At 41.5% G+C, this 21,991-nt stretch overlaps 1 protein-coding gene across 2 annotated transcripts in view; it reads left to right on the forward strand.

The window, feature by feature from the left end:
• Window positions 1-127: 127 nt before the first annotated feature.
• The window catches only part of SNX1 (sorting nexin 1), a 36,237-nt gene continuing 14,373 nt past the window's right edge, over window positions 128-21,991 (forward strand). Inside the window, exons 1-4 of one of the 2 annotated variants that reach the window (XM_037054099.1) lie at window positions 128-157; window positions 16,793-16,901; window positions 20,185-20,309; window positions 21,073-21,139. In XM_037054099.1, coding sequence (XP_036909994.1) covers window positions 143-157; window positions 16,793-16,901; window positions 20,185-20,309; window positions 21,073-21,139 — 316 coding nt within the window. In that variant the 5' untranslated portion in view covers window positions 128-142. Of the gene's footprint in view, window positions 158-1,598; window positions 1,845-16,792; window positions 16,902-20,184; window positions 20,310-21,072; window positions 21,140-21,991 lie in introns of those variants that run through there. The other variant, XM_037054098.1, reaches the window with a different exon arrangement.

Consider the following 21,991-nt stretch of genomic DNA (forward strand, 5'->3'; position numbering starts at 1 on the left):
CCTAGTGGGTCAAGTGGAACGATTTCTTCAGAAGACAACTGTATTCTGGGACATGTAGTCGCCCCCGGGGAAGGGAGGTGGGCGGGTGTAACGGTCTATTACTCACCACCGATTGCCTCACTCCGCCTTCTATAAACTAAAGATGAATCCTGAAGAGGTAGGGGAAAGCAGACCTTGATTTCTCATCCTAGAGGAGCTTGCGTACGAAAATTCCTGTTATTTCTCCGAAGAAGTTTCCACCCAAAGTTTTTACTTCCTTAGGCCGGAAGTGAGTTTTCGTTGCCGTAAAACGGGAGCCCAGCAAAGGATGATTAGGTGTGGCTGGGGGGAAGGGAGGGCTTTTTGGTTTTCTAGTCTCGTAGGGGTTTAGACCAGCACAGTTCCCCACTACAGGCCGAGTATTTCTGCCAATCGCTTTAAAAGACAGTTTAAAAGGAGAGCTTTCCTTGCTGTGCCCACTGTATCCAATAGTGACGTTGGAGATCACTATCCCAAAAAGAATGCCTTAAGTCCCCTGGTGTTTCATGGCTGTGGTGAATCCCAGGAACACTATTGATGATGTTAATTTTATCCATTCATCCCTCCAATCAAATCACAAACATTTACTGGGTATTTAATTTGCCGGACTTGATCTATAGGCATAAAGGATAGGACAGAGCCCCTGCCTTCAAGCAGCTAACATCCTTGAGGGAGCCAACCCCTGCTGTTGAGGAATTTGCAGTTAGAAACAAACAACCTTTGTCAAAGGCGATGCCAAGTTTTTTCCAACCTCTACTGAAAAGTCGGGATTATCTCTCAGAATTATCTCCTGATAAGCTATCCCATTTATTGTATCTATCCGATTTAGACTTTAGGCTCACCAGACAACTTGAGAATAGTTTAGGTCCCAGGAAAATTTTCTTCAGAGTTTAATAATTTCCCCGCCTTCTGTTCCACTTCACTTACTCCACAGCCATTGAGGGTGATCCTTGCAACCAAATTTAGGGCACTGAGGTTTCACTTCCTGTGTGAGGCCTCCTGACTTTAACAAATAGAATCAATAATCTCTTTTACTGTACTGGCACAGCAGATTATAGCACTGAACATGTCAATTGACATGTCACATTACATGTGCCTGTCTCCCTCAAGCGCCTAGAGGGACAGGAGCTTCTTTATTTCTTCTTTATTTATCTCAGATGCAGAGCAGGATGCCAGGCACACAGTAGTAGATGCTTAACATGTATTTCTTGAGTGAATTAACTAATGTTCAACGAAGCAACGGCAAGACTTTACTGCAATCTGTTCAGAGACCTCAATCAAAAATATTTACTTAAACTCTGTAAGGGCACTATGCTTGGCATGGGTAGGTGGTGTGCAGAGGTTCCAGACTCCTTTACTCAAATGACATCTTAAGGAGCCTCTGAAGCACTATGCACAGAGTGCCCTGGCAACCTGAGCAGCCTCTGGCTCCTCCTTTTCTGCCCCTTTGACCTCTTGATGAAGATCTCGGAATTAGGATCCAGGCTCAGATTTGCTAGGCAGGAGCCTGGAGCCAGCCCCGCCCCACCCCAGGGCCAAGTCCCGCCCCGGCGCGAGCCGCAGGGTTAGTCCTGGTCATCCCACTCCTCGCCCGCTGGAACGATTTGCTCGCGGCGTTTTTCTCTCTATAAAGTTGTTGTTGCGGCTTCCGCCGCGGGTGCAGGAAGATGGCGTCGGGTGGTGGTGGCTGTAGCGCTTCGGAAAGACTCCCTCCGCCTTTCCCTGGTCTGGAGCCGGAGTCCGAGGGGGCGGCCGGGGGTTCAGAACCCGAGGCTGGGGACAGCGACACTGAGGGGGAGGATATTTTCACCGGCGCCACGGCGGCAGTGAGTTCTCTCCTGTTGGGGTGGCCAAGGGGCGGGCTGGTGCCCCAAAAGGGAAGAAAGTCTCAGGGAGGGTCGGGGAGGCTGGGCAGAGTGGGCCCGGCGAGCCCCTGCGTCGGTGGCAGTAGTCCCGGTTTGGGGTTGCTGGATGAACGCCGAGACATAGGGCCTGGCTTCCTGGCCCCCGGGGCGGACCGCGAGGAGTGAGGGCTCTAGTGGCTTCTCCGCCCGAGTCCCCGACTGCAAAGAGTCGCCGAGACCAGCCAGCGTTTGGCCTCGCCTTGTAGTGACCCCACGGACTCACGGAGCTGTTTTGCTGTTCGTTTCTTGCAGGGCTAATTTCATAGGTCAAGATTAGCGTGTGGGGCACAGTCTTTCACTCGTCTTACTGCTCTGAGGACGAATAATGTTATACAGAGTGGCCCAGGATAGTGACCCGACCACAAATTTATTCGTTAGCTCAACACTTAACCTATAATTACCTTTCTTGATGTTGGTTTATTTTATAAGCCTTAGGTTGACTCCTGATCTCTGGGAAAATCCTGCCAGAGTCTGTTGAAAAAAAAACGTCTTGCTGGATAAATCACTACACAGACCACAGGCTCTGTTCCTTTTAAAGGGATGTGCCTGTTAAAGTGCCTAAGTATCGTCGTGGGAGCTAATCTGTAAATGTGAGGAGAGAACGGTGTTGCCCATTATAATAACCAGGTTTCTAATAAGAGTTCGGTTTGGGGAAACTAATCTTTGTACGTGGAATGTGGACATCAGTTCTCAGTTGTAGAACCAGTGGAGATGTTTGAGGCTGTTTTGTAAGAATAATGACTCATACAGTTCTTTCCAGGATGAAAACTTCTTCAACATTAGATCTGTGAATTTATGTATCTTCCTGTCTTGGGTAATGCTTCTCTTCATAGTAGCTACTCAGTGTATGAGCGACTAAATAATAAAACAACTTTAAATTTTTTATGCTTATGTGCCTGAAACAGTTGGGGGCTTTTCTCATTTGTCTGTGTAGGGGTTCAGAACAAGTCACCACAAGATGTGCCTCTGTGGTATGCTGATTATTTTGAGCTACAGGCAACTTTAGCCTCTGGCCCAAGGGAAATTTCTGCCACTACCTATAGAAAAACTTGAATTAGGGGCCTTGCCCATAATAGATTACCTCTTTTGGCCTATAGGACAGGACAACTTCTTTTACTAGGCATCTGTTTTAATCATCCTGCAATAACCCTGTGGAGCCCCAAGGCACCTTACCTCATCCCTAGCTCAGGATGTTTTAAACACTCGTGTTCCTTTTCTGCCCCTGAATCTCACTTGCTTGTGGAGGTGGGTCTCTGACTCTCATGTATGTGGAATTCTTACACGTATTTTCTCTTAATATATGTCGTGTATATTTGATTATTTGACCAGCCAAAAGAATCTTGAGGGTGGAGGAAAGTTTGTTCCTCCTGTACTTCAAAAAAAGATTGTTTCTTGGAAATACTTTCTATGACAGTTATTAAAATGTTCCATATACTGTATTCAGGAATTGAGTTCATAATCCCAGCTCAAAAAGCATTTACTGATACTAATATAATAGCTCAAACTGCTTAGTGGAGTCCTTGTTATCCTGAGAAATAACTCTTGCTGCTAACTTAGTCTTTCTGTATCCCACTTAAAACAAATCTTTAGTCTGTTCCTTTAGTAATTCTCCCATACACCATGGAGAACAGCTCCTATTGATAGTTCTGGGTTGTTAGATATCAGATTGATATCTCAAAATAGAAACTCTGGCACTGAGAGTGATCGACCTCAGAAACAAATGATGGTCCTTGCTTTTTAAATTCTTATTTTTATTTATTGACTTTTAGAGAGAGAGAGGAAGGGAGGGAGAGAAACATTGATTTATTGTTCCACTTATGCATTCATTGGTGGTTTCTTGTATGTGCCCTGACCAGGGCATGTGGGACCACACTTTAACCACACTTTATGATACCTGGCCAAGGCTGACACATAATGATTTATTTTCAAAAAAAAGGACCCTGGGAGGATGAGCTTTTTGTAGAGTTACCTTAAAAAGTTCAAGAGGCTATTATGATTTGATTGATCTAACCATATTATTTTACAGATGCGTCAGTACTTCTCTCTTATGAGCCTAAAAAATACTTCGCCTAATTTCCAGCTAAAGGGACAAGGAGAGGGCTAGAATGACCTTGTTGTACCACATAAAGCATAATTATTTTTTATATTTTGATTCAGGAAAACTGAGTTGCCGAGGAAACTAAAATGCCACTCGTAAGCCGTTTTTTTAGCTGCCTGCCCTGCTGTTAATCTTCAGGAAGCCAAGACCCCCATCTGTGAATTTCTTGTTAAATAGTCATTAAATACAAATTATATTTTAATACATGCTTTAGTTGTGAGCCAATGTGAGAAGATAGGGGATTGCATTTCTTCTGTGTCTTAAAGAATGGCATTGTTAGAAGCATGGGCTTTGAAGTGAGATTAAATCCAGGCTCTGTTACTGCCTAGCTTAACCTTGGGCAAGGCACTTTGAACAGTTTTCTCACACCTACAAAATGTGGATAGTAATAGTATTTACTTCGAATGATTCTTATGAGGACTGAATTAGAATATATACCTGTAAAACACTTCAGACAGTTGAGCATTTTGTAACCTGAAATTACTTACTCAAAAATCCACAAAATCTGCCCTGGCTGGTGTAGCTCAGTGGATTGAGCGCGGGCCTGCGAACCACACGATCGAGGTTCGATTCCCAGTTAGGGCACATGCCTGGGTTGCAGGCCAGTTCCAGGTTCCCGGTTCCCAGCAGGGGACGAACGAGAGGCAACCATACATTGATATTTCTCTCTCCCTCTCTCTCTCTCTCCTTCCCTTCCTCTCTAAGGTAAATAAATAAGATCTTTAAAAAAAAAAAAAATGAAAAAAAAATCCACAAAATCTAATCATGGATTACAAAGTTAAATTACATAACTCCAAAATGGTTAATATGTTTGTCGAAATCAAACCAGTGAAACTTTGATTTTTTAGAAATCATCAACGTAGACATCTTCCTGATTTAACTTGTCTTCATATTGTTTTGTTGCATACTGGAGGCAAAGAGGGGAGCATTAAAGAATTGGGAAGCTGAGGCATAGAAAATTTAAAACTCATTTATGATACGTGTATCATTTTCTGAATTCTGATGTAACAGCTGCTGCTGTTCATCATCCCATCTGCTCTTTTTCACAGCCCAGGAGGCTCTGTCATTTCAGTAATAAAAGTATGGTTTGATTTATAATCGAAAGGGCAGCCTGTAATAACAGTGTGTCTCAGAATTTGCAAGGAAAAACTGGAGTTAAAGGAATTACTAAAATAAATCTGAAGTCATTGCTTTAAGACTGAAAGCCAGCTTGTGGAAGGTCTGATTCTCAAGAATTCTTAAGACTTACCCCCTCTTACCTTGTGGGTCTATAAATAAAAAGGTCTAAAATCTAAATATATTATCCAAATCTTTGATATGAATATGTATCTTTTTAGGTAAAATTTTCCTAGTTCTGGGAGAGTTCATTTTTCCTTAATAAAACTGCGGATTAAATTGGAGACATTCTTTTGATTCTCCCAATTCTTAAAATTATTATGTTAAAAAACTGTAAAAGGCCCTGGCTGGTGTAGCTCAGTGGATTGAGCACGGGCCTGCGAACCACATGATCGCGGTTCGATTCCCAGTCAGGGCACATGCCTGGGTTGCAGGCCAGTTCCCAGCAGGGGACTCACGAGAGGCAACCATACATTGATATTTCTCTCCTTCTCTCCTTCCCTCTAACGATAAATAAATAAATAAAATCTTTAAAAAAAAAAAACCTGTAAAAGCCATTTACATACTTTTGCGCCTCATTTTACATCACTGGTCTTATTCGCATATTTCCAAACCTAAATGATAGAAGTGAAGTAAGTTCTTTATTTGCCAGCCCAGGATCTCTTATCTAGCCATCTCTTCTTAGCAGTATGCCAGGACTACAATCAGTTTGCCTTCTGAATACAGGCAGAGCCCTCTTTCTCCTGGGAGCAGGCCCATGCCTCTCTTCCCTCTCTGGAATGCATCGCCTGGACTGTAAGATTCCCCGAAACTTGCAGCCAGGGGAGCAATGGGCAGTGGCAGCTCATCCAACACTGACCCCCTGGACCTGTCTTCAGGGTCCCCTTTCCTTTTTTAGTAAGCCAACAGCAGCCCCACTTAGGCTCTCTCCTGTTGCTTGTATCCTAAGCCCTTTCTTATTTCACTGTCCCCAGTGACAATGAAATCAGTGACAGAGAGTATGTTTCAACTTTAATAAACATACTCTCCAATTCAAAAAGTAAAAACATAAATACGTAAGTAAAGGGAGAACTGTGAAGGCCATTCTCATGCTGAGAGTGGGGAAGAAAACATAAATGATGTCCTTATTTCAGATTTTGATAACTTCTTTTGATGATATATTAGACTAATTAGAACATTTTCCCACTGCCCTTATTCTTGAATTGAAACCCCAGTAATTAGAGAAATAGCCAGAAAAAAGAAATAAGATAAAGAATAGCTAGGGGTGCAAAAATCATGTATTGAATAGTTAGTCTTTGGTTAATCAAGAATTATTTCCCTGGCCAGTGTGGCTCGGTTGGAGTAGCACACTGTAATCCCTGTTTAGGGCACATACCTAGGTTGCAGGTTGGACCTCTCGTGGGGGCGTGTACAAGAGGCAACCAATTAATGTCTCTGTCTCCCCCACCCCCTTTCTCTCTAAAAGCAATGAAAAATGTGCTTAGATGAGTGAAAAAATAAATAAAAGAATTATTTACATATTTCAACAGCTGCTTAATATTTAGACAGGAAGGGACATGGTACTTTTAGAAGGGACCTGGTACTAGCCCTGCTTCTGTGATCAATATAACAGGTATCCTGAGGGGCAACAAATCAGCTTATTTTTTAAATTGTGGTGAAAAACACACAATTTACCATCATCATCCTTTTTGGTTTTATAGTTCAGTAGTGTTAAGCATATTCACATTTTTTTTAAAGATTTTATTTATTTATCTTAGAGGGGAAGGGAAGGAGAGAGAGAGAGAGAAATATCAATGTATGGTTGCTTCTCATGCGTCCCCTGCCGGGAACCAGGAACTGGGAACTGGCAACTGGCCTGCAACCCAGGCATGTGCCCCGACCGGGAATCGAACCGCGATCATGTGGCTCGCAGGCCCGCGCTCAATCCACTGAGCTACACCAGCCAGGGCCATATTCACATTTTTTGAAACACATCTCCAGAACGTTTTCATCTTGCATTTCTAAAATTATACACATTGAATGATAACTCCCCATTCCCCTCTCCCGCCAGTGCCTGGTAACCACTATTTTACCTTTGGTTTCTATGAATTTGACTACATTCGATAACCTCATATAAATAGAATCATGCAGTATTTATTTTTTTGTAACTGGTTTATTTCATTTAGCCTAATGTCCTCAAGGTTCATCTATGTCGTAGTATGCATCAGAATTTACTTCCCTTTCAAGGCTGGTTAGTACTCCATCATTTGTGAATGTATATCACATTCTGTTTATCCACTCATTTCAGTGACCATTTGGGTTGCTTCTCTTAGCTGTTGTGCATAGTGCTGCTGTGAATATGGATGTACAGATAGCTCCTCCGAAACCCTGCTTTCCAATTCCTTTAGATCCGTGCCCAGAAGGGGGATTGCTAGATCAAATGGGAGGTCTATTTTAATTTTTTGAGGAACCTCCATGCCGTTTCCCATAGCAGTTGCACCATTTTGCAATCCCATCTCAGCTCTTTTTAAGGCCAATTTATTTCCTGTTTGAGTGCATATAAGATAACTTCTTTATATCTGGACAGAATTTGGTAGCTTTACTAAAAATGCTAAGGAGATTAATAGTTTAGCTGGTTAATATCTTAATTAGAGAATTAAGTTCTGCAAAATGATGGCTGTTCCCAAAGGTATATACTACAGTACTCAGTAGATTTCTTGATACCATCCCTTCTCTGTTCTTAACCAGCTGAAAGTTAATCTATACAATAGTATTTTTTTAAATATTTTATTTATTTATCTTTAGAGGGGAAGGGAAGGAGAGAGGAAGAGAAACATCAATGTATGGTTGCTTCTTGTGCATCTCCTGCTGGGAACTCGCCCCTGCTGGGAACTGGCCTGCAACCCAGGCATGTGCCCTGACTGGGAATCGAACCACGATCCTCTGGTTCACAGGCTCGCGCTCAATCCACTGAGCTACACCAGCCAGGACAATAGTATTTTTAAATAAAGGGTTATTGCTTAAGTTATTTAGTTAATGGTATAGTCATTTACAACTTATGATAGTAAATGATCATGGGTATGTGCGCCTCTACAGTATGATATTTTCTGTAAGCATATTGTCTCAAAAATAAAAACACTAATAAGAACCCAACTTAAAAATTATTTAAAATTCAAGTTTGGAGCTTGGGGAAGACAGACTTCTGGTTTCTCTGGGAGTTGCTGATCCTTTGCTTACTCAGGGGTGTTAAGGTATCTCTGGTGACCATTTGGAATTTCTTTTGTTGGAAGGGGTGAGAGGCAAAAAAGTACTCTGATTTCTGTTTCTTGTTCCTCAGAGGGTCTCAGCACTCTTGAGTAACTGTTGGTGTAAGTAAATCACACGTAGTGGATACTTAGTAGAGCAAGTAGAGCAAGTAGCTCATCTCCCGGAAAAGCCTGTTGCTCAACTTACTGCCCTGTTCTTTGCTTAGTCAAGTGGACAGCTGGGGCTTCATTCTGCATGCAGAGCAGATTGAACTGGGTTTGCTTTTACCATTTAACAGTTAATGCACCCATCAGTGCTCTGATCCTTCTGCAGTTTTCTGGGCCCTGCTAAGTTATAGTACTCTGAGACCCCAGGAGTTCGGTAGGAAAATTACATCAGAGAATTCAGTAGAATGTCAGTAGCTAAATTTTGGTAGATGGTGTGTATGCCCTTTCACTTTGATGGCTCTGAAGGGCTTGCTGATAGTTTTCCCTCCCTAGCTCAGGGTCAGTTTCGGGATCATTTTCCCTACCCTTCCAGCTCCCTCTTTACTATTTTCCTTAGTTCCTCAGCCTCAGAGATTCTCTGTCTTTTTCTGTCATGGACCCATTAGCAGTCCTGGGAAGCCTGTGGACCTATTCACAAAATAATGTCTTTGAATGTATAATACATAAGACTATGAAGGAAGCCAATTACACTAAAATGCAGTAATCAAAATATTAAAATAGTTTTATATTAGTCATGTGCTTTTTTGATGCTTTAAGTAGTAAGATCTAGGGATCGGTCTAAACACCATAGTGTTTAAGTAGAAATGAGCATAAATGGTATTTTGAGGTTTGTAACAACTATAATGTCATATAAAATGTCTAATTTCTATTAAAGTCTCAGGTACTGCTATCACTGCTATGGCTTGTTGCCTATTTTTATAATGGAAGAAAATGCTGGATTTCAGTTAGAGGTTAGTGAAAATGAAGTTATGGTTTTATTCCCATCTAAGTTTATAGACCCACAGAGTCCTGTGGCTCGTGGACTCCAGGATAAAAACCCCTACTTTAACTCCTTAGGGTGTAAGGGGGATGATACTACTAAATCATTTGGGTTACTCAGATGCCCAGTTTGTAGAGTAAGATGCAGCTAGGCCCAAATCCAGTGGACAGTCTGTCCCGACAGAGGCTTGTAGTGCAGTGCATGTGTGCCATTTTTGCAGCGTGGAATGGGAGAGGAGTTACTGCCTGTAATAAGCAAAATGCTTGTTCCCTCCCCACAGAGATACCCATGTCCTAAACCCGGAACCTGTGAATGTGTTAGTTTACAAAGTATAGAGGGATTAAGGTTGCTAATCAGCTGCCTTTAAAGTGGGGAAATTATCTTGGATTGCCTAGGTCCAGTGTAATCACAAGGATTCTTTAGAGATGGAAGAGTCAGAGCCCTGGCCAGTGTGGCTTGGTTGGTTGGAGCATCATTCTGTGAACCAGGGGGTCTCGGGTTCAGTTCCCAGTCAGGGCACATACTTAGGTTGCAGGTTCGGTCCCCGTTGGGGCACATGGAAGAGGCAACAGGTCAATAATTCTCTACCTCTCTCTCTACCTCCCTTTCCCTCTCTCTAGAATCAGTGGCCATGTCCTTGGGTGAGGATACAAAATAAATTTTTTTAAAATGAAGACACAAGATGATTGACTACCTTTGTTGGGGGAGGGGAGCCACAAAGATGTTACATTGTTGGCTTTGAAGACAGAGTAAATTAGCCATGAACCAAGGAACATGGGCACCTCCTGGAAGCTAGAACCAACGAGGAAACAGTTTCCCGTAGAACCTCCACAAAGGAACACAATCCTAATGACACGTTGATTTTAGCCCAGTGAAACCTATATTGACTTCCACAGAATTTTAATTTATATATGAGAAATGAATTTGCATTTTTAAGCTATTAAATTTGTGACAATTTGTTGCAGCAGCAATAGAAACCTAATACACTGTCCCACTTTGCTCATTTCTCCCTAGAAGTAAAGATGGCAGAAGCAGCAGTATTTCATGCCAGAGGCTTCCAGGGTAATTTTTAAGACTCCCTGACTGCCCTGGTACATATGGGTATGGCTTCCAGGATTGACTTATTCCTCATTGTCCTTGCCTTGTTACATTAGTATAATGACAAAACTTGATAGCTCTGTCTTACCTTACTAAATTATACTGATTTTCTATCAAAAATTAGTACTCTAGTTCTCCAGAAGCAGCGTTGCCTTAGTTTTTATTTGGATTTGACCTATAAGTGCAGTTGAGGGGGGGTTTTGTTGTTGTTGTTGTTGTTTTTAAGATTTTATTTACTTATTTTCAGAGAGAGGGGAGAGAGGGAAAAAGAGGGAGGGAAACATCCACGTGTGAAACATCGATCACTTGCCTCTTGCCCACCCCCAGCTGGGGACCTGGTCCGTACGCTGGTGCTCAGTCCACTGAGCCACACCAGCCAGGGCTGCAGTTGAGTTTTAACAGCACTGCCCTTTTGAGGTCCTGTGAACATAATGCAAAGGTTCTATATGGAGCAAAACCAGTGGAGCAACAGCAGGAAGAATCTCAACTGGTTACTGGATATCCTACAGGGAAGTTACCCAGAATCACAGGACTTTTCAGTAATGAGTGGCTTTGTCAGCTCTGAGGGACAGCAATCCAGGTCCCTCCCTGAGCTAAGAAAATTGTGTTAATAACCTAGTCCACATGGTTTGAGGCTGGTGGTTGGGGAGGGATACCTGTTTGCTGTTAACACAAGTGCTCTCTTGCTGGCCAGTCTTTCTACTGCCTTTCTGAGAATTAGGAGTGGGCTGTCTGCATGCCCTTAAAATTATAAACAGAAGCACTTGAACTTTTAAACAGCTTATCAGCAGAACCACCTGCTAGAGTTAACAAAGAAAGTCAGCAAGTGCTGCATATCCTAGCCTGGGATCCTATCAGTAACTGAAAGAAAGTGTCCTTTATTTAAAAAAAAAAAAAAAAAGATGGGGAAGGCAGAGGGAAGTAGGTAGGGCTGGACTTTGGCTTTGTTAAGTACATCACAAACATACTATTTTCCTTACAGTATAATTTTTTTCTGTTGATATTTAGTCCCCTTCAAATATATGTATAGTTTTGTGACTTAATGACTTAGGTTTTTAAAACATGGATTATAAATTAAGTCTTGTAAGAATTCATGTAAGCTGAACAGTTGCTTGGAAGCAACATCTCAAATGCTCCAGTGAATAAGTTTTGCAGCTTCTTTTATACATTCAAAATTAAGGAAGGACTGTAAGGAAGGTTACGTGAATGAGGGAGAAACAGGGCAGGGATTGGACGCAAGATTATATGCTTATTTCAAAGGTGTGTTAACCTAGATGCACTAGAAAAATGGATAGGGCTTGTTTAGGGCAAAGATAAAAAGATAAACCTTTTACTAAAAAAGGTACATGCCTGGGGCATGACTCCTCACCATGACCTGCCCAGTTAAGAATTTGTGGTCAGATCACCCTGTGGGGTCACTTTTTGGAGAGCCAATATCAGAGGCTCTGCAGTCTCATGGCAGACTTATTTCTGTTAACAGTCCCAGGTGAGTGTAGGATGCCACCAATAGGGGTCCATTTCTTCTCAGTGCTGAGAGTAGTTCTGCTCAGCTTCTGAATCCAATTTTACATAACTCTTGAGAACATCATGTCTCGAAGACAACTGTTTGCTTGATACTCTTCAGCCCATAGAAAAGAAATAACAGGCGCCCAAAATGGAGTCATTTGCCTCCACAGTAGCAAACCAAGACTTAATTCCAAATTCCACCTCTCCCAGAAATATAAACTTTATTTTTTGTTAATTTCATTTTTCAATTACAGTTTAGATTCAACATTAATTTTGTGTTAGTTTTGGATATACATCGTAGTGGTTGGACAGTCGTGTACTTTCCAGAGTGTCCCTCTCGGTGTTTCAAGGGCCCACCATCACACGTAGTCCTCCCACTGTTACTGACTGTTCCTTGCGCTGTGCTCGCATCCCTATGACTGTTTTATAACTGCCCATCTTACTTATGGTTTTACAATAATCCCTTCACCTTTTTCACCTGGTTCCCCAATCCCTCTCCCCTCTAGCAGCCCCCACCAGCCTACTGTCTATGAGTCTGTTTCAGTTTTCTTTGTTTTTGTTCTTTAGACTCCAGGTATAGATAAAATATTTGTCTTTCTCAGACTGACTGGTTTCACTGAGCATAATACCCCCTAGATCCATCCATGCTTCTGTAAATGGTAAGATTTTATTCTTTTTTATGGCCAAGTAATACTCCACTTTATATATATATATATATATATATATATATATATATACACACACACACACACACACACACACACACGCACACACACCCCACAGCCTTTTTATCACTTATGTGTTGGTGGGGACTTGGGTTCCTTCCATATCTTGGTTATTGTAAATAATGCTGCAATGAACATAGGGGTGCATATGTTCTTTCAAATTAGTGTTTTGGGTTTCTTCAGATAAATACCCAGAAGTAGAATCACTGAGTCATAAGGCAACATTCTTTTTAATTTTTTAAGGAATGTACATACAGTTTTTCACGGTTGCTCCAACATGCATTCCCACCAACAGCGCCCAAAGGCTTCCTGAGAAATGGCACCTTTGAACAGTCAATCTGAAATTTCCTGGTTAGCACTCATGAGGTAGTCTGCAGGGTAAAACCCCTGTTGGGTTCCCTTCCCTCAAAAAGTTGATGGCCTTGCCTGAAACAACACTTTCCTCTTACCAGCGATTCCTTGCCCCACTCTCCTACCTTTAAAACCTTCTGTTTTGCACAACTCCTCGAAGCACCTCTGTTTACCAGATGGGATGCTTCCTCTCGATTTGTGAATCAGTAAATAACGTCAACTAGATCCTTAAATTTACAGGGAGAAGTTTTGTTGTTTGACAGTCCTAAAGAAGTAAGCTTAGTTTGTCCAATGCCAATCCAAATAACTAACTGAAAATAAATTTGGTAAGGTTGTGGACCAAAAAATAGTGTTGTAATAAGTTATAAATTTCTTTTTTTAATTTAATTTATTTATTTTTAGAGAGCGGGGAAGGGAAGGAGAAAGACAGGGAGAGAAACATCAATGTGTGGTCGTCTCTTGTGCATCTCCTATGGGGACCTGGCCCGCAGGCAGTTGTCCTGACTGCGAATTGAACCTGCAACCCTTTGGTTCACAGGCTGGCACTCAATCCACTGAGCCACACAAGCCAGCGCACAAGTTATACATTTCTAACTGGGCAGGTAATGGTTGGTAGTCATGTCCCAGGCTTTTAACTTCTTTAGTGAAAGGTTTTTAAGCAAGCCCTAGCCTCTTGTTCTTGTGCATCTAGGTTAACTCACCATTGAATACCCCTGGAAGTCTTGACCACCCTCAGGAGAGCACATAATCTTAACTATTCTGTAGTCCAGTCTACACCTTGCTATCTCCCACCTGCATGTAATCTTCCTTACCTTCCCTCCTTAATTCCAAATTCATAAAAGGAAACTGCAAACTGTTATGCTCAGGAGCATTTGAGATCTTGCTCCCTCACATATGTCATCAGTTTTGGCTCAGATAAACTCTTACAAAAATTTTCTACAGGTTTGGATGTTTCTTATGTTGCCAAGGTTAAAATAAAACAAATTTGAACAGAGATAAAGTATGGGAAGAGTACTATACAATATGCCAGGGAGAGGGTTAACATACTTGTGTAAGAAAAGTGTACACCTAACTAATAAAAATTAACTTTGCATAGAAAAATGGACAAAGGACATCAAACAAGTCACAAGAGTGTTTTATTCGTTTTTATTTATTAGCAATAATTTTTTAAATTATATTTTATTACGCAGTTACAGTTGTCCCTGTTTTTATCCCTTTGCTCCCACCCAGCACACGCCCCCCCCCTTAGGCAATCCCCCCACCCATGGGTCATGTATGTAGGTTCTTTGGCTACTCCATTTCTTATACTGTACTTTACATCCCCATGGCTATTCTGTAACTACCTATTTATATTTCCCAAATGAGTAGTCAGATGTGGACTTATATAGGAGTAGGCATCACATCATTATTTCTAATGATAAAAGAAACCTGGAAACTGTCTAAATTCCACCCATCATTAGGAAAATGACTATGTTGTGGTGTGCCTGTACGACGGAGAGCTAAGTCACTAAGAGTGGGGGTTTCTGTAGAACTCTTAATGACATGAAGAAAAAACTCAGATGGGATGAAAACAGAAAACATAGTTTTATTTGCATACAAGATTGGTACACAGAAGAATCACAGAGGAGAGATTCAGGTAGTAAGTACCGTAATCAGTCTAACTTATCTTCAGCGTCCTTAGAACTCAGCATGGGGCGGTGTTGGGATGGGGTCCCAGAGGACATCTAAGGAGCAGTTTTCTGTTCTTGTAGGTAGCATCACAGTTCTAGTCAAGCAGCTGCTGTTTGGACTTAAAGATGGTCTTGTGGAGGGAGAAAGACAGGTAATTGAGCTCCACCTGTCACTGCATTGCCATCCCTCTGGGTCTGTCTCCTTTGACCCAGAGATAAAGCCAGAGACAGATATCCTGCTATTCTAGCATTGCTCTAGGAAATGGTCTCGAAACTTCCAACTTGAGAAGGTAAATCAAAAATAGAAAGCTGGCCTTATTCATCTCCATATCACAGCAGTGAGTTCTAGTTGCTTTTTAAAATAGCTAAATTTCAGCTCGTGCTTTTCCTGGTGCTTCAGTGTCTGTGGCGAGCTAATAGTAAATTACATTTGCATGCATATATCCTTTGATGTATCTTGGATTTCATTCTCCCAGATTTCCATCTACAGATGACTGGTATCAGTGGGAACTGAATTAAAAGGAGATCAGATGGCTTTTTATTAGATCCCCATGCAGCACAAGAGCACAGTAATATAAGAAGGTAGTGAATATGTAGGAAGGTGGTTGGCAAGGTGTGAGGCAGAAGGGAAATGTGGGTTTGTTTGGCCCTATTATTTGTTGTCTGTGTCTCTGCTTTTTAAGATTGTAGAAGCAGCTGGAAGTTTCTTAACAATTGCTAAACATTTAAGCATGCACAGCTAAGTGCTCATTAAATTTTATTAACATAAGAAAATTTCAGTGGAAGCATTGCTTGCTAATATACACCTAAGTGTCGGTAATAGTTTCTTTCCATGAGGGTGGTCCCAGTGTTGGTGTGAAGCTGTCTGCGTGGCACATTCACAGTGCTCACTGGACAGTGAACTTTCCTCTGTCAGGTCAGAAAAGGCCTGTTTCTGAGGAACAAAACCCCTCAGATTTGTTAAGGAAACGTTTCATAAGAGATTCCAAAAGTCAAGTCTTTAACTGATTTGGCCTTGGGGTCTGACTTCAAAACCCTGCAATGCCACACCATGGCTTTTGAAGCCAGATTCCCAGCTTTCTGTTCATGCCCTGCACAATCCGGCTTTGTTCTTTCTGGTGACTGGTCTGGGTCTCTCCCTCCCTTGTTTGTGGCTGATCACTGAGCTTTTGATAAAGACCGTGGATTGACAGTATTTTCACTATGTGCCCACTAGGCTAAGCATGACTAGTTTTTGTTCTGCTAGTCTGACACGGATATGCTTGAAAATTGTATCTCTGCAAGTTAAAGAATGAAAAGATAAATTATGTTTACAAATGGCATTAGATGTAAAGTATTAAACCTTTTTTTGCCCCTCAGAAGAGTCAGAAATATCCACACAACTGGGCTTCACTTCGTTCAGCCGAGGCCACAGAGTGAGCCAAGATCCGAGTTTAAATTCTGGACTCCAGTGTGGTGTTCCGGTCACTAGAATGTGCCCATCAGCGTTTGAAAGAATAAAGGTCATCAACTGGGAAGGAGAAATGCGTTTGGACAGGCTCTTTTGAAAATTATCTCTGTGTGCACATACCCGCAGCAGTGTCATGTGCTTTGGTGTAGGGCACTCCAGCAAGGCTGTGGGGTTAGAAATTAACTCTAAAACGCACGAGTTTCCTTTAGCTTTGTGATGACTTGCACGGCAATTCCTTCACTAATTCAGACTTGCTGCCTGTTAAACTGGCTGGCCAGTGCTCTTGTCTTCTGCTCAACACCTGCAGGAGCCACCGAGGGATGTGTTAAACGTCACTTTGATAGAGTTGTACACTTGAAACCTATATAATCTTATTAACCATTGTCACCCCAATAAATTTAATTTTGAAAAAAGAAAGAGAGAAAAATGACCAACGATCCAAAGACTTGAAGGCACAGTGAGAATTTGAGTTTCACCCTCTCATCAAGGGATGCGGTGGGAAGGTTATAATCGGGGAAACCGGGGATGTCCTCAGGCATGTTGCCTTAAATTAAGATCTAGAATAAATATTTTCTCAAAAAAAGTCACTTTCTAGGTTTACTTTTAACAGTACTGACTTATTCACAATGTCTCTTTGTTTTTAGAGTAAGCCCCAGTCTCCAAAAAGAATCACCTCCTTTCCTGTCAGCAGCAGCTCCACAGAAAATGGGATCCGTGAGGAACAAGACCAAGAGCCACAGGATCTCTTCGCAGGCAAGTCACGGACTCAGCACTCGTACTAGGGCTCTTCTAAATTACTGAGTTACAGGAACCTCCCCACAGCCCCCTCCCTGCCCCCCCAAAATATGAGTGTGTATAAGCATGGCTGTAGAATTGTGGAGAAGTCCAAACATGAAATATGCAGTCCCTGCCACTAAGATTATTGCAGGTCTAGGGAGTAAGACATACATGTACAGGTACTTCAGAGCATGAGTTAGACAGACTGTTACACAGTAATGTAAGTGTGGCCAGAGCAGTGACAGAAACGCCAAGTCGTGGGAGCTCACAGAGGCCTCAGGTCAGACTAAAGCAGTGTCTTTAGACTTCTATGACCAAGACTCATAGTAAGAAATATATTCTGTGTCTTCAGGCAAAATATATACATACTTGTATAAAACTGAACCAAGTTTTATTAAATGACTTCCCCTTACTACTTTCAATACAGTCTGAAGTTTTTTGTTGTTTCTCAACCCATTGAATTCACAATTCACCACATGAGCCACAATCCGCAGTTTGTAAAACACTAATATAGAATGGACATTTTTTTTTCAAAAAAAATTTTTTTTATTTTCTTACTGATTTTTAGAGAGGAAAGGAGAGAGAGAGAAATATCAATTTGTTGTTCCACTTATTTATGTATTCATTGGTTGATTCTTGTATGTTCCCTAACTGGGGATTGAACCTGCAACCTTGGCATATCAGGACAACACTCTAACCAACTGAGGTACCCAGCCAGGGCTGTGGGTTTCTTAACATTGATGCTCTTAACATTTTGGGCCCAATAATTATCTGTTGAGCGGGAGTACCCTGTTCTCGACCGGGTAATTTTCCCCTCCCTCCCCCGAGATATTTGGCAATAGTAGAAGACATTTTTGGTCATCACGCCTGAGAGTGCTACCAGTATCTGGGCAGTAGAGACCATGAATGCTGCTGAACACTGTGTAGTACACAGGACAGACCCTCGCAACAAAGAATTATCCAGCCCAAAATGTCACTTTGGTCTAGAGTGACCTTAGAAGATTCTCTAGGAGAATCTTAGAGTAAGATTGGAGAATCTAAGAATCTAAGAATCATAGAGAATCTTACTCTAAGATTCTCTAGGAAGGAGAATTTATGTAGGAAGAATGAGGAAAGAGTGTAGATGGTTGGGAGGAAGGAAGTCCAAGGTGTGGTTGAAGGACAGTCAGAAAACCTGGCGAGCTTTGCAGGGGTTTCTTAGAGAAGCCGTAGAAGATGGAGCTGGAAGTACAGTTTAGGGGGATTCTATTTATTTACTTTTTGGTTTAACTTTCTCCAAATTTTATTTTACTTTTTAATTTTTTAATTGAATTTATTGTGGTGACATTGGTTATTATTTTGTAGGTTTCAGGTGTTCGGTCTTCAAACCCGTCATCTGTATATTGTGTGTTCATCACCCCAGTCCGGTCTCCTGGTTTGAGAGGGTGTTAGGCGTCAGTAATGATTAAGTTAAATTTCCATCCTAATGCCGGTTAGGAGCCATTGGCGGTTCTGAATTAGGCAAGTGACATGGGCAATATTTTAGGAAGACTGATTTAGTGGAATTATCGTATAAAATGGATTGCAGTGGGAAAAGACTAGACTTCAGGGGGCATTCACAAATTAGTTCACGAGGGAAATGACAAAGTGAAAGTAGGGTGATGGAAATAGGGAGGGAAAGGTAAAAACTTTCCAAAACAGAAATCAGCAGATTCTTGTGTTAGTGATTGGATATAATGGGTGTCCAAAAATCAGGGTCGAAGATAGAGTTAAAGGTTTCAAGTTCATGGATTGAGAAGAAAATGGTACTTTTTGAGAACTACATTGTAAAGAAGAAACTGGCTTTGAGGGGAAAGTGAGCTTGGGTTTTAGATATGTTAAATCTGAAATGCAGAGGGAAGTGCCCAGGAGGAGGTTTGAACTGTGGTGCTCTACCTGGGCGAAGAGGGAAGAACTGGAGATGAGGGAATCTTTGTAGAGGCTTAGCAGCCACTGGAATGGGGTCCTTAATGGAGCGAAGGGTAAGGATGGGGAGAGATGCGAGGGTGGAGGGTCAGGTTCTGGGAAGACTCGTACTAGTACTTGGCTAGGAAATTGAAAAGACATGAAGGGAAGACGTTCATAAGAGGTGTATAAAGATTTAGAATATTTGCCAATCCCGCTCATCTCTGAAGCCTAAAGTGCACACTATTCATTCTGAGCAATTAATTTTGTTTTGCATAAAGTTTCTGGAGGAGAATTGCAAAGCTGAATTATCTTTGTTATGACAAGTTGAAAAGAAGGTTTCTGTGCCTTTTGGACCTTCACATTCCTATGGTCTTTCCTTACAAACAGACCTGAAATCTTAGTGTGACTGAGTTACTGCATGGCTCTGTTTTATGTACATGAACATGTAGAAGATCTTTTTTTTTCCCCCTTAAGATTTATTTATTTATTTTTACAGAGAGGGGAAGGGAAAGGGAGAAACATCAATGTGCAGTTGCCTGTTGCCCCTCTACTAGGGACCTGGCCCGCAACCCAGGCATGTGTCGTGACTGGGAATTGAACCAGCGACCCTTTGGTTTGCAGGCCGGCACTAATCCACTGAGCCACACCAGCCAGGGTAGAAAGATTTTTAGATATTAATATACGTCTTTTATCCTCCTTGGACCACATGTGTTAAACATAACAATCTTTGCAAGATGTTCTAAAACTGTAATTGTGAACAGTTCTTAAACTGTGTTAAAACAACACTGCCATCCTTGTGTGTGGCAAACAGTGCCTTTCCCCAGGTGTTACTGTGTTTGTATCTTAGGTCCATTCTTTCTAGTTTACAGTTCTCCTTACTCTTCCTTTGATGTCATTTTTTACAATCAGTATACCTAACCTTTCTATCATATTGGCTTATAAAGCAGATAATCAACCTTTTTCTTTTTTAAATAACAATTATAACAAGAATAAATAGGATTCTTATAAGGTTTTAAAGGAATACTTCTAAGACAAAGTAAATTGGCACACTTACTTTGGCTGTGAAATCTTTTTGCTTAATAGGTGGTTCTTGCCTAAATTCTGTGTAGGAAGGGCAGCCGAGTAGTTGTGTTAGAAATGAGAGATGTTGCTCTACCAAGCTTCCCGTACCATCTTTCCCTTTTATCCATGTAAAAACTTCTTGATTCATGTTCTGTTAGTGTAAGAACTGAGTATTGAGTGATTGCCATGTTCTTGTCACAACCTGTAGAACTGAAGTTTAGCCATGAAAGACCCATTGTTGACCCTCATTACAAATATTAACCGCTTTCAGACGCCACAGTGGAGCTATCACTGGACAGCACACAGAATAATCGGAAGAAGGCGCCAGCCAAAACCTTCACGTCTCTTCCCCCACAGGAAGCCACAAATTCTAAGCCCCAGCAAAGCTACGAGGAGGTGAGAATCTGTGCTGTTGGTCTTGTGCTTTTTTGGATTTTTAGGACTGTGCTGCCAGTCTGAAGTTCATTTGAATATGAACCTTGAGTGAATATTTGTGACTTTTGAGGAAGACATTTATGGTTAATTCACAGCCAGAATCCAGTAAATACTCCTCCTTGGGCAGCTGTTACCCAGATGGTAACACGCAGGCTTTCAGTAGCCACTAATGTTGTTTAGTGTCTGAAGCTCTCATGTTCAAGAGTATAGTCTCTTTCTTCATTCCCTCCTTAGCCTGACAGAGACAGATTTTCCAAAGTCTAGTAATTATTCATTGTGATCAAAATAAGGTTTTAAGATAATAACTGTAATAAAGGCCTTTGAGCAGACCCCAACTTAAAATTGTGGAAGTTCATTAGGATTGTTGGGAATGGACAGCTGAACACTGATACATAGTAGGATGTATCCTTTTTTGTAACCCTCCCTCAAGGATATGTTTATTGTTTTTTGAGAGAGAGAGAGAGAATGAATGTGAAAAGGAATCATCAATTGATTGCCTCCCATATGCGCCCAAACAGGGGATCAGATCGAACCCTCAGCCTAGGTATGTGCCCTGACTGGGAATTGAACTGCAGCTCCTTGGTGTATGGGATGATGCTCCAATCTAATGAGCCACCAGGCCAGGGCAGGATATATCTTGATATTATATTGGTATAAGATTAACACAGGGTAAAATTAGCAATCTTTTTTATACCAACTCTCATGATTGTTTTCCCTTTAAAAGCTAGAGGAAGAAGAACAGGAAGACCAATTTGATTTGACAGTCGGTATAACTGATCCTGAGAAGATAGGTAAGTTACTTGTGACTCCTTGTCATGTCAGGATGTACTCTGGAAAGCATCATTAGCTGACTTCCAGATGGTTACCTCCAGTGCTGAACTAGCCATCGCAAAGTATTTCACCATGATCTTCCCTGTAAAATTATACTCCTTACTGTGCCTCTAAGTCCAGAAACAACAGTTAGCCAGCACTGTATTTAGCATTTTTGTAGGTTTCGGCAGAAAAATCAGACATCAAATACTATTAGAATTCCCTTTTTAAAATCTGAACATTGCCTTCTCCCACAGAGTTGATGAGACCTTTTATTCCCTTTTGAGATCATAAATTCCATTTAAACACCCAAAAAACATGTGTTCTACAATTTGGGGATACTGAATTTATTTTTCCCTCAAGAGGTTTGGAATTTTTATCATATACCATTTATCATGTACCCTTGATATACTGATGAAGGGGGGCGGTCTGCATCTCTCTTGGGTAAAGACTAAAAGATCCAGGTTGAATCTTGGTCAAATTAAAATTAGATTTTCAAAAAGCACAATATTTGGCTTTGGCCAGAACTTGGACGTTTAAGATAGCCTTCCCACATCCTATGCTTGGGAAAGCTGTTAGTGAGCAGGGAGCTAGAGGCTTCCTCTTTCCTTGTTCAGATGAATCCCCGACAGAAGACGCTGTGCGGAGCCTTGTCCTCCACGAGGGTGGTGTTTGTACGGTTAAGAGGAAGAATGCAGTGTCCAACCTTCTGTCTGTGCTGAACTAGGAATCTATAAAGTCTAAGTAGACAGACTTTATGCCAAAATAGTTTGTCATTAAAATGTTGAGTTTTTCTTTTCGTAGAGTGTTGCACTGGTAAGCTGTTTATAAGC

The sequence above is a fragment of the Sturnira hondurensis genome, unplaced genomic scaffold (genome assembly GCF_014824575.4).
Source record: "Sturnira hondurensis isolate 20B ecotype Veracruz unplaced genomic scaffold, ASM1482457v3 Scaffold0008196, whole genome shotgun sequence".
NCBI lineage: Eukaryota > Metazoa > Chordata > Mammalia > Chiroptera > Phyllostomidae > Sturnira > Sturnira hondurensis.